The sequence below is a fragment of the Purpureocillium takamizusanense genome, chromosome 1, assembly GCF_022605165.1.
Source record: "Purpureocillium takamizusanense chromosome 1, complete sequence".
Lineage (NCBI taxonomy): Eukaryota > Fungi > Ascomycota > Sordariomycetes > Hypocreales > Ophiocordycipitaceae > Purpureocillium > Purpureocillium takamizusanense.
Window position 1 is genome coordinate 3,819,785 of NC_063068.1, and position 13,652 is coordinate 3,833,436.

The 13,652-nt window shown below is 55.3% G+C and overlaps 10 protein-coding genes across 11 annotated transcripts; 5 read left to right on the top strand and 5 right to left on the bottom strand.

Moving 5' to 3' along the window:
- The first annotated feature begins 155 nt into the window (after positions 1-155).
- Positions 156-986, top strand: JDV02_001185 (Pyroglutamyl-peptidase I). Its single transcript, XM_047982088.1, has 2 exons — positions 156-392; positions 547-986. The coding sequence occupies exons 1-2, from the start codon at positions 362-364 to the stop codon at positions 684-686; spliced, it is 171 nt and encodes a 56-aa protein (XP_047838049.1). The 5' UTR covers positions 156-361; the 3' UTR covers positions 687-986.
- On the bottom strand, positions 880-3,424 carry KEL3 (Kelch repeat-containing protein 3). 2 transcript variants are annotated; one of them, XM_047982089.1, is made up of 4 exons: positions 3,281-3,424; positions 1,644-3,149; positions 1,351-1,593; positions 880-1,276 (listed from the first exon to the last, which is right to left on the bottom strand). In XM_047982089.1, the coding sequence occupies exons 1-4, from the start codon at positions 3,326-3,328 to the stop codon at positions 1,001-1,003; spliced, it is 2,073 nt and encodes a 690-aa protein (XP_047838050.1). In that variant the 5' UTR covers positions 3,329-3,424; the 3' UTR covers positions 880-1,000. The 2 variants fall into 2 exon arrangements, with proteins under 2 accessions (XP_047838050.1, XP_047838051.1); XM_047982090.1 differs by lacking the exon at positions 3,281-3,424 and having other exon boundaries at positions 1,644-3,214.
- A 652-nt stretch (positions 3,425-4,076) lies between these two features.
- On the bottom strand, positions 4,077-4,499 carry JDV02_001187 (uncharacterized protein; the record flags this gene model as incomplete). Its single annotated transcript, XM_047982091.1, has 1 exon — positions 4,077-4,499. The coding sequence occupies one exon, from the start codon at positions 4,497-4,499 to the stop codon at positions 4,077-4,079; it is 423 nt and encodes a 140-aa protein (XP_047838052.1).
- A 256-nt stretch (positions 4,500-4,755) lies between these two features.
- Positions 4,756-5,759, bottom strand: tgs1 (putative diacylglycerol O-acyltransferase tgs1; the record flags this gene model as incomplete). The annotated part of the gene is made up of 3 exons (XM_047982092.1): positions 4,756-5,425; positions 5,479-5,577; positions 5,629-5,759. 3 exons carry the CDS (start codon positions 5,757-5,759, stop codon positions 4,756-4,758), a joined length of 900 nt encoding a protein of 299 aa, XP_047838053.1.
- A 274-nt stretch (positions 5,760-6,033) lies between these two features.
- On the top strand, positions 6,034-7,759 carry JDV02_001189 (uncharacterized protein). The gene is made up of 3 exons (XM_047982093.1): positions 6,034-6,405; positions 6,463-6,546; positions 6,599-7,759. The coding sequence occupies exons 1-3, from the start codon at positions 6,238-6,240 to the stop codon at positions 7,352-7,354; spliced, it is 1,008 nt and encodes a 335-aa protein (XP_047838054.1). The 5' UTR covers positions 6,034-6,237; the 3' UTR covers positions 7,355-7,759.
- Positions 7,513-8,145, bottom strand: OST2 (oligosaccharyltransferase complex subunit epsilon; the record flags this gene model as incomplete). Its single annotated transcript, XM_047982094.1, has 4 exons — positions 7,513-7,579; positions 7,644-7,707; positions 7,763-7,820; positions 7,873-8,145. The coding sequence occupies 4 exons, from the start codon at positions 8,143-8,145 to the stop codon at positions 7,513-7,515; spliced, it is 462 nt and encodes a 153-aa protein (XP_047838055.1).
- A 271-nt stretch (positions 8,146-8,416) lies between these two features.
- On the top strand, positions 8,417-9,082 carry JDV02_001191 (uncharacterized protein). The gene is made up of 3 exons (XM_047982095.1): positions 8,417-8,515; positions 8,590-8,710; positions 8,791-9,082. The coding sequence occupies exons 1-3, from the start codon at positions 8,513-8,515 to the stop codon at positions 8,982-8,984; spliced, it is 318 nt and encodes a 105-aa protein (XP_047838056.1). The 5' UTR covers positions 8,417-8,512; the 3' UTR covers positions 8,985-9,082.
- Positions 9,083-9,266: 184 nt separating this feature from the next.
- JDV02_001192 (uncharacterized protein) lies at positions 9,267-9,557 on the bottom strand (the record flags this gene model as incomplete). Its single annotated transcript, XM_047982096.1, has 2 exons — positions 9,267-9,469; positions 9,524-9,557. The coding sequence occupies 2 exons, from the start codon at positions 9,555-9,557 to the stop codon at positions 9,267-9,269; spliced, it is 237 nt and encodes a 78-aa protein (XP_047838057.1).
- A 353-nt stretch (positions 9,558-9,910) lies between these two features.
- GIM4 (Cochaperone prefoldin complex subunit) lies at positions 9,911-10,552 on the top strand (the record flags this gene model as incomplete). The annotated part of the gene is made up of 4 exons (XM_047982097.1): positions 9,911-9,953; positions 10,032-10,122; positions 10,267-10,459; positions 10,520-10,552. 4 exons carry the CDS (start codon positions 9,911-9,913, stop codon positions 10,550-10,552), a joined length of 360 nt encoding a protein of 119 aa, XP_047838058.1.
- Positions 10,553-10,942: 390 nt separating this feature from the next.
- JDV02_001194 (uncharacterized protein) lies at positions 10,943-11,237 on the top strand (the record flags this gene model as incomplete). Its single annotated transcript, XM_047982098.1, has 2 exons — positions 10,943-11,041; positions 11,112-11,237. 2 exons carry the CDS (start codon positions 10,943-10,945, stop codon positions 11,235-11,237), a joined length of 225 nt encoding a protein of 74 aa, XP_047838059.1.
- Positions 11,238-13,652: the final 2,415 nt, after the last annotated feature.

Genomic DNA, 13,652 nt, shown 5'->3' on the forward strand with positions numbered 1-13,652 from the left:
GTATTGGGACAATGCGGACGTTACGGCTGGAGTTTGGTGGACGGCGACCTTGAGCCTCGCCGACCAGCTGAGCCCGAAGCGGATCGATCGGCAACTCCGCTGGCCCGCCCGGCGCGCCACTTTCGACCTTTTCCGCCCGATCTCGACTTTTAGTCACTCATCCAAGGAGTATCCCGCCATCCCGCGTTTATATACCCCACAAAGACACAACAAAAGCTGCAACACTTTAGGCCAATATCTACCCAAAGGTTGACGCAACATCTCATTCTAAAGCCAACCCGCCGCCACGCGCCGCATCTACGCAATAGCCACTGGACTTCAAGCAAGGCATCTGACGACTACCACTACGTAAACGCTCACCATGTGCCGGAAAGCCACCTGCACCACTTGCAGTAGGTCCATCCATCATCCTCGCCTTGGGGCCCATGCCCCTCACCCGTCATATCGATAGAAACGCCTACTACAGCAACTCTCTTGCCGTTGCGTCCCGGCCTATTGAATCTGAAGCACCTCGGGCTGACGTTGGGACGAAACCCAATTCAACAGACAAGGCCACCTGGTGGGGCTGCGGCAGCCACATCGCGAGCGTCATGGATGCCATCCCCGTCGCCGACCGCTGCGTCTGCGAGCCCAAGGTCGAGCGCGAGGGCAAGCAGTATCCGCCCATGGCCAAGCAGCCGGCGTGACTCATAGGGCGGGTGGCTGCGCTGGTGCTCTGGGCGAGGGGGAAAAGGGCGGCCTGGTCGGCTGAAGGGGTTGTGGAGGAGGACTTGTGAAATGGGGGAGCCGCGGATGATGAGTAACGAGTGACGATGTGTGATGAAGATGGCGTGAAGGGGTATGCGTCGCAGAACGGGGTCGAAGGGCCCGGGATGGTGTTTGTGGTGTTGACAGGTTGGCATGTAGACTACCAACTCGTGGTCTCTTTACATCGGTTGTGATAAACTACCGTACTGCATTTTACTTGCGCCATGCTATATTGTGCGACCTTCACGATGCATTATCGCCGCCTCGCTCCCGGGCCGGCGCCCGCATCACCTCGTTCCGCAAGGCTTACAACCTCCTGAATACCCGCCGCCTCTTGTTCTTCCTCGAGCGCCATAATCTCCTCGCGGCAGTCCCACCACTTCTCCTCGCTGAGCTCAAACGCCTTGGTCTTGATCTCCTTGACAGTCAAGGTTTCGGGCTGGATATTCTTCCAACGGAGGCTTGTCATGAGAATCTCCTGCCACTCGGCCGTCGTGCGGACGAAGAACTCTCGCCGAGACTCAAAGGGCTGGGGAGGGGGGAGCGGGAGAATCGTTAGTATAGATCCGTAGTGGGGTGGAATACAAGGGAGCTCAAGCGTACCCGAGGGTGTGGAAGGCCATCATCCACCGATGCGGCAGTCGTGTCGGTCTCTTCCTCTTCCGACGCGACTGTCGAGGTTGATGCCGTTTCGGAGGTTGTGTCCGACATGGTATCGTCCTTCTTCTTGCGCATGCTGGGCGTGTGAAGTGGCTGTTCCTGCTCATCGTCTTCGGTGTCTTCTCCATCCGAGTCATCTTCATCTTCCTCTTCGTCATCTGCGTCGTCTTCTTCATCCTCAGATTCCTACACGCATTGTGAGTGTCCGTCATATACAGGGCCGCCGAGATACTCACGATCCAATCCTCCACAGGTCTGCTGAATACTTCCTTGCACCCGTCGAGTTTACTCAGGTCAATGGCGTAGAGATCATCAAATGTAAACTCCCGATCACCCTTCTCAAATGTGCCGCCATAGATGTATAGGACATCGTCCTGCACGGCCAATTGCGCGTTGAACCTGACATGTGGCGGCTCCATGGTTACTGGCATTTCCCTGGCTGGCTTCTCGTCGTCATCCGGCTCCTCCAACCTCTTCTCAATCTCCATATTGTCAGCATCGTCCAGAGAAGCGCCTGTCTCGAGGGCGGCAAGTTGACGTAGGAGTTCCTCTTCGTTTGCTTGTGCACGACCGCGACGGCCCACACGCTGCTCCTGGGTGTTCTTCTTCTGCTGACGGGGCTTCCGCAGGCCTAAAGGCATGAAGCGGTTCCGCTCAATGTTCCACGCGAAGAGTTGGTTGAAGAATTCGCTGTCCATGCCTTCTTCGCTCTGTTCCACATCATGAACGCCACCGAAGAGAATGCCACGCCCTTTGTGCCAGGTCATGGTCGCGCCTGCACGGGAAGGGTTGGGAGAGTTTGCGGGTTTTTTGCGTCTCTCCCACCGTACTGTCGGCGGAGACGTGGGAGTTGCGTCGGAGGTAGGCGGTGCCATTCTCAGGAAGAAGCAATCGTCGTGTACTTTGGGGATCAAAACATTCCTTTGCCCCTGTGATTGTGCCTTGGCGGTGCCTTTCTTCTTCAGGGCCACCGTCGCCTTGACCCGTGAATATCCGCCAAATAGAACGGCCCCTGACTCGCAAGGCAGCAGAGTGAAAGATGATCTCGCATCAGGTTTGAGCTGAGCGGAAGGCAGTGTCGGACAGTGCCACACGTAGTTGACCGTGTCAAAGATCCAGAGATCCGCCAGATACTTAGTTTGGTTCGATGTATCTTGAAATCCGCCAAAGAGGATGATGTACTGCTTCCAGTACGTCATGCGATGCCCACTCCTGGCGGGAGGACTCTTATCCTTGCCTTTAACCTCGATCTTGGTCCACTCCCTCGTGGCAGGTTCCAGTCTCCAAAAGTCTGAATAGTGGTGAAATGTTCCTTGCTTGGGCGAGGAAAATTCTCCGCCAAAGAGGTACACAAAATTAGGATTGCTGGACCGCGTCCACGCGTGACCAGATCGCGGAAGAGGGGCGTTAGGGGAGGTAACGCAGCGCCATTCGTCGCGGTTCACGTTGTAGATGTGCAGGTCGTTGTAGAACTGTGCAAGGGAGCCGTTGAAGTACTCGCCGCCAAATAGGAGGAGGCTGTTGCTGTCGTGCGGCGAGGCCATAAGTGTGGACGCGGCGCGAGGCCTGGGAGGCGCATCACAGACGGTCTCGGTGATCTTGAGGAATTGCTCCTGCTGCCGACGATACTCCTCGAGCACCTCATCGAGGTCCACATCCTCAGCATCGCTACCCTCGATTTTGGCCGACTTGGTCTTGGCCTTCTTCTCGCCCTTGCTGGCTTGTTTGGCTGCTTTTTCAGCCTGCATCAAGCGTCAGCGAGTACGTTTTCCCAGTGACTCATGAGGCTTCACGTCAAAGATGCGTGGTGTCGTTTTTGAGATTGAGGGGCATGGAGGGGTACAGACGGGGGCATCAGCATGATCTCCCTCACCTTCTTAGCCTTTTTGGCGTCTGAGCTCTTTTTCTTGTCCTTTGCCATGGCCAAATTTCGCAGTCACCAAATACGCTTCGGAATCTTCCTTATTTGATGCGTCTCGACTGGCGGCGAAGACCCTTGGGATGGAGGGGTGGGGTGTATGTGGTTGTGTGTGGAAAAAAGCGAAGGTGTGCAGTTGCACAGTATGAATATTCCCGGATTTCTTACTGTAGCCCATCTGCGCAATCAGTTCCAGCACCCACATCACTAGACAGGCGAAATCAAGCAGCATCACCCTTGTCCACGACACTATTCGCTGGGCCTTTCCCCGAATAAGCTATCTGACAGGAGGAATGGTCTCTCCAGTATCAGTTCAAGCGGAAGCTCCTAGTAGAGGGAATCAAGTAGGCAAAAGCACAGTATATTAGATTAAAGTACACACCCCAGTCTGGTATCTCAATGACGCGCGACCACACGCACGCAACATGACGCAGTCAAATATCACTCAAAATTCTTTTCAAACACTTCGATTCCTGACCGGGAACTCTGCAGTTCCTGCTATTTTGGCAGGCAGCCTAGGCAGTGAAGCCCAAGAACGTGGCGCTAAAGCTCTCTTGAGGTTCATGATGTGCCTGAAAGAACCCGAGCTGACTTTCTATTCGCTAGTCTGTACATTCTCATGTATTCTCATCTGAAAGAAGAGAATAAGAGGAAAGGGGTATCCAGAAGACAAGGTACAGGTAAGAAAGCGAAAAGTATTGCGGGGTGACCTTCAAGAGGAGAATGTGGTTGATAAGAGCTAATGCCGTTCTCAAAGCTCTTCATGAATCTGGGTGTGATCAATTGACTCGACTCTTGATGGGCGGTTGAAACGATTCGCTAACTCGGCGAAAAGAAGATATTGGCCCGTGAGACCACGACGGACAATCTTGGGATGTTCGCCGGCAACAGACCGGCCCATCCATGCGTCTTTCAAGGCCGCCAACACGTTCAATAGGAGGCTATGAGGGGAGGCGTATTTTGCCTGGTACACGGCATGAGAATGCTGGATGCTAACACCCCCAGAATCGGCCTCGCAAAAGGGCCTATGCGCCTTCGAGAAGAAGGGGAAATATGACGAAGCCAAGAGCCCAAACCAAGAAGCCGAGGACTTGGTCCATATGCTTTGTCGGTCAGATACCCGCGAGGCGTGCCACGGAAGCTGCTGAGAATCCGACAGAGGTGGCACCAACATCACGCAACATTCGGTCTAAATGCTTGGTCATCTCAGTATGGAACTCGGTATGAAAAGTCCTGCGGCCCTCAAAAATTCGAAGAAGTGGGAAAACTGACAAGAACATGATCGCGACAAGAGACTTACAGTTTGCGCCCATTGCCCAGCGTGCCACTTTGTATGAGAGGTAGGTAACAACGATGAGAGTCGTTGTTTGGGTTGCCTCGCTTCGTTGATATCTTGCATGGCGTGTGATATAGAAAGTCGGGTGGCTAGGCTACTGAGTCGGCCTTGTAGAATTTTCAACGGAAGGACTTGATTCGTTCTCTGAGTGATCTGGCCGTGATGCCGGTCGGATCCGACTGCTCGCCTGTTTGCCGTCCTGTCCGAGGTTTGCCGTCGCAGGGATGTAGGCAGCCATTGCCTTGCTTGCACCCTGCATGCAATACTGCACTACCGGAATCTTGCGGCCCTCGGGAGCAAGCCTGGCAATTTGCCGAATGTCACTCGTACGGGGCAGAAACAGAACATGATCCATGAGGCTGTAGGCATCATGAAGCTGCTTGAGATTATACGGCTGCATAGTCCGCAAGTCGAAAACGTCGTCTGACCGGTACCCCGGGCCTCCCCACGGGGGGCTGGCGAACACAACGGTCGTGGCAATGTCGACTCTCAGTTTTGGGTGCAATGTGTGCCGCCGGTTGATCAAGGCGCGGAAATATTCGAAACTGTCGCCACGAACCCAAGTTACCATAGCGGGATCAACACCATAAATGCGCGAATTATTTTGTGCGCACGCGAGGGTCGAGGCGTCACGCTCGATGGCAATGATATGTTCCCAACGACCACTAAGAGCAAAGGCGATGGTGTTGCCACCGGCGCCCGCAAAGGCGTCGATAAGAACTGTCTTTGACGATTCTGAGTCTTGTAAGTCGGCAGCTATTGCACTAGAAAGAGTTAGAGGTAGACAAGACGAGTTCAAGAAGAGAGAACGACTGACTTTGCGACTGGCTCTGGCGTCACGCCAAACCAGGCATCATCGGTCAGGCACACGCCTTCGTCGTACCACGAAAAAATGGAGTATCTCTGGGCGAAGTATCTTGGGCAAAGTCAGCCAAAGGCCCAAGTCAGAGCTTTACTGTTTACAAACTTTTGTATGTCCCAGGGTACCTCGTGCTTTCCTTCATAGTGGCGGCAGTCATCAGTGAGCGGCAGTTCACCGGCTGGACGAAAGGCGAAGGCGTCGCTCCCTACGATATCGTGGAAGTTCGCGCTCCCCATGGTGTCTAATGCGACTTTCACCGGACTGATGCGCTCATCAAAAGGAAAGCGCTACTGCAGATCTGGGTTTGCGCGACTTGGGGAAATGGCCGTGCCTTAACGGATGTCCGGGCAATATGGAATGGTGGTTTTTTACGATGTAGATGTCAGTGGAAGATGAAGACCCTCAAGAGATGGGGCCCATCGATGGAAGTTGCGGGTCCACAATAGCTTGCAGCTTGCGGGACACCCTAGGTACGTATTTCTTAGCGCCCCGTCCTCCCTCTTGGTGCCACCACTGCCTTATTATGCAAGGCTGCGCGCAACGGCCAGCTTGCTGCATCACGACACTTGACCTGATCAGCTCGGAATCCTCATTCTTTCAGCCACAACTTACTCAGCGTATCGACGCGATTTTTTTAATAAACCCGTATCAGAAGACTCGACTTGGAGCTGCGACGACGATCTACGAATAGTCCGTGGCGAGATAGAACGCAGCATGTTCAACGCGCTGAATCGGTTTATGTCCCGCCTGGACGGCGGCGAGCCACAGCATCGGCAACACGAGCGCGGATCATTTGGCTTCCAGGTCCTGAGGAACACAAATTTGCAGCTTGCGGTCGAACCATGGTTTGACTTCATCGTGGGGATCAATGGCAGACCGATCGTAAGTACTGCCGGTACTGAGACTTTCTGGGGTCACTCGACCTGACTGCTCTCGAAGGACGACCCGAACCCGAGTCTTTTCGCCCAAGAAGTACAGAACTGTGCCGGAGGGACTGTAACTCTGGGACTTTGGAATGCCAAGGTACGCTGCAAGATGGCAAGATGGTTGACGTACTTGCTAAGAACTTGGGCAGGGTCAACGTACGCGAGAGATGCATGTCCCCGTCCCCAGCGACAGCGCCTCACTTGGCCTTTCCCTTCAATACGCGCCAATTGCACTCGCCGCAAACATCTGGCATGTCCTTGATGTTGCACCAAACTCGCCCGCCGATCACGCTGCCCTTCTGCCGTACAGCGACTACATTCTTGGCAGCCCTGAAGGTGCTCTACATGGCGAAGGCGCCCTTGGTGAGCTAGTCGAGGATCACATTGGGCGACCTCTCAGACTATACGTCTACAATAACGAATACGATGTGACGCGAGAGGTCACGATACAACCAAGCAGAGGCTGGGGCGGAGACGGTGCGCTGGGATGCGTTCTTGGCTACGGAGCTCTGCATCGGCTGCCACCTCCGTTGAGTGAGCCGGTGAACGCGCCAGGAGAAACCATGTTTGATGGAGCCAACAACGAGAAGGCCGAAGGCGTCTCTGTATCTGGGAACGCGTCTGCCCCGCCACCGCCATCGGGGGGCGAGTTTCTCGTCCCCGCGCAGATTGTTGGCTCAACGCCATCCGCTCCACCGCGGACTGGGAAGAAGAAAGAGCGTCATGGGCATAGCCCCAACCAGCTGATGGATGACTACTTCAAGGAGGAGGAAGCCAAGAGTCGAGAAGTGGATAATGCGCCAACGTCGAAAGGCTCGGTGGTCCCGCCGCCGCCTAAAGCCTCTGGAGGCCCGCCAAAAGCTGAGCCCAGAGCTGCGGAGGCGGAAGGGGGTGGAAATGAATGAGTATATCACGAGACACGGCTAACCAGGAACCAATAACGCCTATCCCTAATTTTCTTGCTTTCTGATGCGTGGCATATATCCTCCAATTCTTGTTGTACAGGGCGAGCGCTGTCTCATATCCCACCATCTCCGTCCCATTGGATCGACGACCGAATCATCTAGTTGATGAAGTTGATGCAGAAGAAATGCAGGATAAGACTGCAGACAATGAAGTCGGCAAAGGCCCTGATGATACAGCATGTCAGAATCATGGCACTGGCCGTTGAGTATTGGAGATATTTCAGCCTACCGTTCGGGGGATACTGCTGGGAAATCGCTCTTGTTCGCCTCGCTTGTTTGGATCCGTAATGACACTGCAAGTTGCATATCAGCATAAGCGGTTGCTAGCACGTAATAGAGACGAGGTACCTGTAAGGACAAACTGCCCTACTGTAGCGCAGAAACCGGAGAGGAAGGCGTTGAAAGGCTATGTAATGGCTTAGCTCCAGCTCCATCCGTCTGCTCCCATGGGTACTCACGTAATTACCCGCCAGGATGCAGTACACGAACTGCAATGCGCCAACGGCTGCGAGAAAGACGAGGAACACGTCGACAAGCTTGGTACGCTGGGGCGTCTCCTTCATGTAGTACTGGCAGATGTTCTGCAGGACCTCATCCCAGTTGGCAGCGCCGGCGGACTTGAGGGTCGTCGCTGGCTTTGGCTGCTGGGGTACGGAGCCTGCGGCCGTGCTCGGCTGGGTCGTCGCGACAGCCGAGGGTGCGGGCTCGCGTGTGTTCTTCCTGGGAGCCATTGTATCCAATTCGAAATACCACGCTCGTTTTCGTGGGCGGCTCTCGAACGGCAACTGTGCTGGGGTCGTCGGGAGACTACTGATGACAAGTGTTGTCGTCGCCAGAAGTGGTCTTTGGCATGCCTGGTACGGACACGAAAGCTCCAAGGTGCCCGGGGCGCTTGATTGGCCGCGCCGTGGGGCCTGGGCTGGCTGGGGCGCCGCAGACCCACCCTCACGCTCAATGTCGTCGATTCCCTCCGAGCACCCGCCCAGGTTCGGCTAAGGTCCCAACGTAACTACCGTGCATCTCCTGTTGCTGCCAAGATCACGACGGCAGTCCAATCGTCATCTCCATCATCGGCGACCCCTCCTTGGAAATACAACCATGGTATGTAGGCAATGGCACTGCGGCTGTCCCGAAGCGCCTTTGACATGTGTGTGGTGACTAATGGCATTACGCAGTCCCAGCTTCAGAACTCGTCCTATGCGCTTGCAGCGCTGACTGCAGGTGGTGGCATCATGGGCTACGTGAGGACGCGGTCGGTGCCCTCGCTTGTCGCTGGATCCGCCGTTGGAATCCTCTGTAAGCGCGCCCCAAGCTTGTAGCGATGCTAATATGTATCGTCGAACCATCCTAGTTCGTACATGGCTAACCTCGGTCAGACGGCATCGGCGGCTATCGCCTCCAGAGCCGGGAGCCCTATGGTATCGAGCTGAGTCTGCTCGCCTCCATCATCCTCGGCGGCTCTGCCATTCCCCGGGCTATCCGACTCAGGAAGCCTGTCCCAGTCCTCCTCAGCGTCCTGTCGGCGTTCGGCCTGTTCACCTTTGGCAACGCCTACCGCCAGAAGCTGTGAAGCGCGGGTCTTTTGCAGCATAAGGATATGTTCGTGTATATTCACTCGTTAGGCTACCCCGTACTGTAGCAATTCGAAAGTGCCGTGCAAGCCCTCATCGTAAACCGTTGCACCCGAATCGTTCGTCGTCAAAGGATAAGACGGCCCCCCCTAGGCAGTTCTCTTCGAGCCTATCAACGCCTGCCATGCAAAATACAATGTTGTACACTCGCTTTTCGGATTGGGTATCGTAGAGAGGAGTTGTGTCGTTCGTTTTCCGGTTGTCTAGGCCGGCGTGGCCGATTACAGACCGAGGGCTTTCTGCTCCTCTTTGAGGCGATCGCGCTTTGCCTTTGCGGCGGCCCTGTTCTCGGCTTGCATCTTGGAACGTTCCTCGCGCAAGCACTGGTTGACTTTGTCCTTGACGTCGTTGCAGCCGCCCGTTGCTTTGTGCATGAATCCTTGGGCATGGCACTGCTCGAGCGCGGCAATGATTTCTTCACATGCTACGATGCGAGTCAGCGCAGGCGCGGGGCCGCATTTGAGATCAATCAACATACCTAGCGCATTTTTGGTGTGTAGGTGAGGATGCATTTTGCGATGCAGTAGTTGATGCTCTGACGGGGTATTGTTGCGCTGGACGTGGACGAGCCTGATGACGAGACCGTTGCAAGGCCATCGGCGCGGGGGGAAAGTTCCAAAGGGACGGGAAACGATGGAAAATGCGCGGACCACCGCCAGGCAGTACCCACAGTGGTGGCTTTTAGTGGGCACAGTGTTGGATTTGTACGGCCCGGGGCTGCTCGCCTCGCCCGCCAACCCACGCCCAGCAAGCTAAAACGACGACTCTCAAGCAGGCAGCTTCAATTTCACCCGTCAGCCTTCCCCTACTCGCAAGTCGACTGACATTGCGTCATCGCCCAAGGTGCGCCGTGCGACATCGCATCATGTCTTCAGAGCAGCAGGCAACGCCTGCCAAGAAGCAGCAGGGTGTGTGCGCCAGGGAGCTCACAAGCTTCACGTTCGCTCCCGCACCTCAGCCGCGCTCAGTACACTAACTTCGGGCAGATCTTCAGGCTACATACTCCAACTACAAAAACACGCTGCAGCAGATAGCCCAAAAGATTGGTGATATCGAGCAGGAGGCTGAAGAGCACAAGTACGCCGTCCCCATGTTCAGTCCAGAGTCGCCCGCTTCAATGCTCCATGGACCGCGGGGTCTCCCCCCCTTCCCGTATTCGGGATTGCTCGCCGGAAAGCAAGTTTCAAAGGATTCCACCGCTCACAAAGCATTCTTCACTAGGCTTGTTCTTGAGACACTGGAGCCGCTCGCGGAGGACCGCAAGTGCTTCCGACTGATCAACGGTGTGCTGGTTGAGAGGACTGTCAAAGATGTCGTCCCGGCCCTTAAGACGAACCAAGATGGCCTAAGGAAGGTCCTGGATGACCTGGTAAAGCAGTACAAGACGAAACAAGATGAGCTGGACAAATGGAAGGTTCGCTCATCTCCGCTTTCGAACCCCCCGTCTGGATGCGGGCTGACATCGAATTTGCAGAAAAAGAACAATGTTCAGGTAGTGCAACAATGAGCTGTGATAGCTAGGGTGGCATCAGGAAAAGGAGTTGAGCACTCATATACTGGCCTCGTCCATACATCATCACTGGTGACGGATGGAGCCTACCACTTTGGTACCATTGACATGGGACTGACTGCAATCCTTGCGCTAAGGCAAAGGCTCGCAACACTGCATTACTCTGGCAAATGAATGTCAGGTCACCCTGTCAAGTCACGGCTTCCCGAGTCCCTGCATTGTCATAGCCAAGCGCAAATCGGAATGCAAGGATACAGATACTTCGTATAGGAGAGAGACTCTCCACGACATGTTAAATTGTTAGACCTGGCGTTGTGTCAGCTGGCATCGGTGCGTTGTACCTCGCATGGCGTGGACGCAATGGGGCCTGGCGACAAGGGCGCCTCGATGCCCAACAGCAACCGGTACACGATCACATTTGGTCGCGATGTGGCGACGCAGCTTTGGGAGTCGTCCATGCGACCGCCAATTCCGTGGTCCCTTGCGGTATGTCGTTCCCAACAACGACATTCGCGTCCCGCTTTGAAATGAAGAGATGTTCACCAGGACTCTCAAGATTCTCGAAATTGACAAAGGAGTGAACGTACCGCTGCTAATTGCCGTGCCGGGCTTCCTGGAATATAGGTACCGATCCAACGACGCGCGCACCCTGGCGTGGCATATGAATATTAAGGAGGGGTAACAACACACCATGAAATTGACATGTCACGAACGATTGATGCAAGCTTCCCCCACGCCATCCGGCGTAACAATACCAACCGCTCGTCATTGACCTTGAAATCCACTCATAGAGAAGAAAGCCAAGCATTCTGGCATCGTCCCGGTCACAACACCAGGGTCTGTTGGACAGGAGTCACTTCTGCAATCAAACCACCACACACCCCGTTGTTGCCTATGCCTGGATCAGACTAGCAGCTGTATTGAAGGGATTCACCGCAGGCTACGAGCAGACCAGTTCAATGGCAAAAACTGTGGTAATGGCGGCGAAAACCTATCTGTAATACTGTGTGCTTATTCTATCAGGTGGACGACACGGATTAAGACACGATATTTGGCGCCCGCTGGGTTAATCAGCTCACCCTGATGCCGTACTTCCTACCCGCAATGCACTCGGGCATGCTCCATATGTAACGACGAATTGGCGTCACGATAGCATGCATGAGAGGCGGCACATACTAGGTGTTCGCACGTCTTTCCGTGGCCGGGAAAAACGTGGTTGTACTAGTAGTTGTTAGGGCGACTGCCTGAGCAATGGCTGAGGCCAACAACGCTGTTGGGATCATGGCACGCTGGCGAGGGAAGCGCAATGACGGATACGCTCACCCCCTCCTGGAAGGCAGCCACCACGGGATGCGCCTTTACCACCAGGGTCACCATTGCATCCCAAAGAACCGTGGAGCTGAAGACGCACTTTGGTAAGATGGGTTCAGCCAGCTGTGCCAGAGTCACGTACATTCGGTTTCCTTCGCAATCGCTTCAGTGTCCTGTCAGCTCGCAACCCGGCGGCTGCCTAGGCCGGTCGGCATCCGCTTCGCGAAACTACTCGGTGTATCCAGTGATATGGACGCAGCTACCGCCGCTGCGGTGTGAGGACAGGTGGCGTCAGTGCTTGAGCATCTGCGGCTAGGGTGATAGGTACTTGGTAGAGGCAAGTCAATATAAGGGCTTCGCCATCCTAGGCAAACCCATTGCGTCGTCAGCAATATCTCTATGCACCCTATATGATTGGGGAGATCCTCCGCTCCAAAGCGGAAACTTTGGAAGGACGTAGACCCCAGTGGTTCATGGCCCTGCAAGGCATGGGGGGCTTTACTTGACGACGCAGTAGATGATGTACAGGACTGCGAATCATTCCTAGAACCAACATGGCTATAAGACCCGGCGGGTGACAATTGGTTCCCATTCTACTTTAGAGACTCGTGTTGGATGGTCAGATCCTGGTGAGCGCTCGTGCGGGACTTCCAAGCTCTGTTTGTGATTCAAGGCCGCTTCCAAGCGTTGACGTCCACCTGTGGTCTTTGGACATGGTTCACCACCGTCGAGCTCGTGGTGGAGGATCTGCTCGCAAGTACGAGACATGTGAGAGGCTGGGTCGGATGATGGCAGTGAGAGGCAACGGAGCACTGCTAGATTGCCCCTGCTGAGCCCGACAAAGGTCGCCCTCAGGGCGGTAAGGAAGAGCTTTGAGAACCCCGCAAAGAGACTTTAGGTTTGCAACAGTATGCGGAAATGTATGGCAAAGCCAGTGCCATGCAGAAGCTGGTCGAGGCACACCGCCTGGACGTGCCTAAGACGGTGTCGACCTGGAGTTGGCGCGGCGCCATGGCATCGAATCCCTGCAGCTTAACCGCGGCTGGGAAATGGTACGAGCAGCGAGGCCTGCCGAGGAGCGCATGGAACGATTGGACCGGGAGGGAGCCGAGACTCTGAAAGTTGCAGTACGCGGCGGCGTCGCAGCAGTGCGTGGTGGAAAATGGGCAAAAAGCCTCCAGATGCCGGAGCGCCCCCCCGCCGCCGAAACCGACCGCGGCGATGGATGCGGGAAGCTCTGGGCCGCAAAGGGGTTAGCCTCCCCTTGAGACTTGGGACGACAAGTCCGTTGAATACGTGCATACGTTTTTGCGGCTTATCGATAAGGACAAGCTGGGTCTAGGCGGGCAACAAAACAGCCCACCCCGTTGCTTTTTTAGGGCAGCGGCTGGCTTGCAAGGGCTGGGGCAGGCGGTTTTGTTGTGTTTTGGGTGCTGCTAGCGTTGTTGACTGCAAGCTGCAGCCCTTCTGAAGCCCAAGCTAACGTGAGGTGAGGTGGGTATTAGCCTCACCTCCTCGCCGTCAAGCGTCAGCCTTCCTCTTCCCTCCTGCAAAATAACCCCACGTCTACCTCATCCAATCCACCTCACCCGCCCAGCCATCCATCGTCGTGCGCTGCGACCCGACCCATGCACCGCCTGCTGCTGCTGGTGCCGCCCCGAACGAACGCCGCCGATACGCTCGCTTGCTGAGATCCAGCAGGCCGTGAGACGGAAACCCGACTGCGACGCACGTACTGTACGTATCAGTTTTCAGTTCCCCGATGCTTAGTCGAACCCCCAAGCAC

What these genes read in the sequence shown, in the direction of transcription:
- JDV02_001185 (XM_047982088.1), top strand. Translation starts at nt 362, where the DNA reads ATGTGCCGGAAAGCCACCTGCACCACTTGCA. An exon ending in AGCCACCTGCACCACTTGCA is followed by an intron (nt 393 to 546) that starts GTAGGTCCATCC and finishes CCAATTCAACAG; the next exon opens with ACAAGGCCACCTGGTGGGGC.
- KEL3 (XM_047982089.1), bottom strand. Translation starts at nt 3,328, where the DNA reads ATGGCAAAGGACAAGAAAAAGAGCTCAGACGCCAAAAAGGCTAAGAAG. An exon ending in GACCTGTGGAGGATTGGATC is followed by an intron (nt 1,594 to 1,643) that starts GTGAGTATCTCG and finishes CAATGCGTGTAG; the next exon opens with GAATCTGAGGATGAAGAAGA. An exon ending in ATGGCCTTCCACACCCTCGG is followed by an intron (nt 1,277 to 1,350) that starts GTACGCTTGAGC and finishes CCCCCTCCCCAG; the next exon opens with CCCTTTGAGTCTCGGCGAGA.
- JDV02_001189 (XM_047982093.1), top strand. Translation starts at nt 6,238, where the DNA reads ATGTTCAACGCGCTGAATCGGTTTATGTCCCGCCTGGACGGCGGCGAG. An exon ending in GGATCAATGGCAGACCGATC is followed by an intron (nt 6,406 to 6,462) that starts GTAAGTACTGCC and finishes CTGCTCTCGAAG; the next exon opens with GACGACCCGAACCCGAGTCT. An exon ending in TGGGACTTTGGAATGCCAAG is followed by an intron (nt 6,547 to 6,598) that starts GTACGCTGCAAG and finishes GAACTTGGGCAG; the next exon opens with GGTCAACGTACGCGAGAGAT.
- JDV02_001191 (XM_047982095.1), top strand. An exon ending in ATCCGCCGTTGGAATCCTCT is followed by an intron (nt 8,711 to 8,790) that starts GTAAGCGCGCCC and finishes AACCTCGGTCAG; the next exon opens with ACGGCATCGGCGGCTATCGC.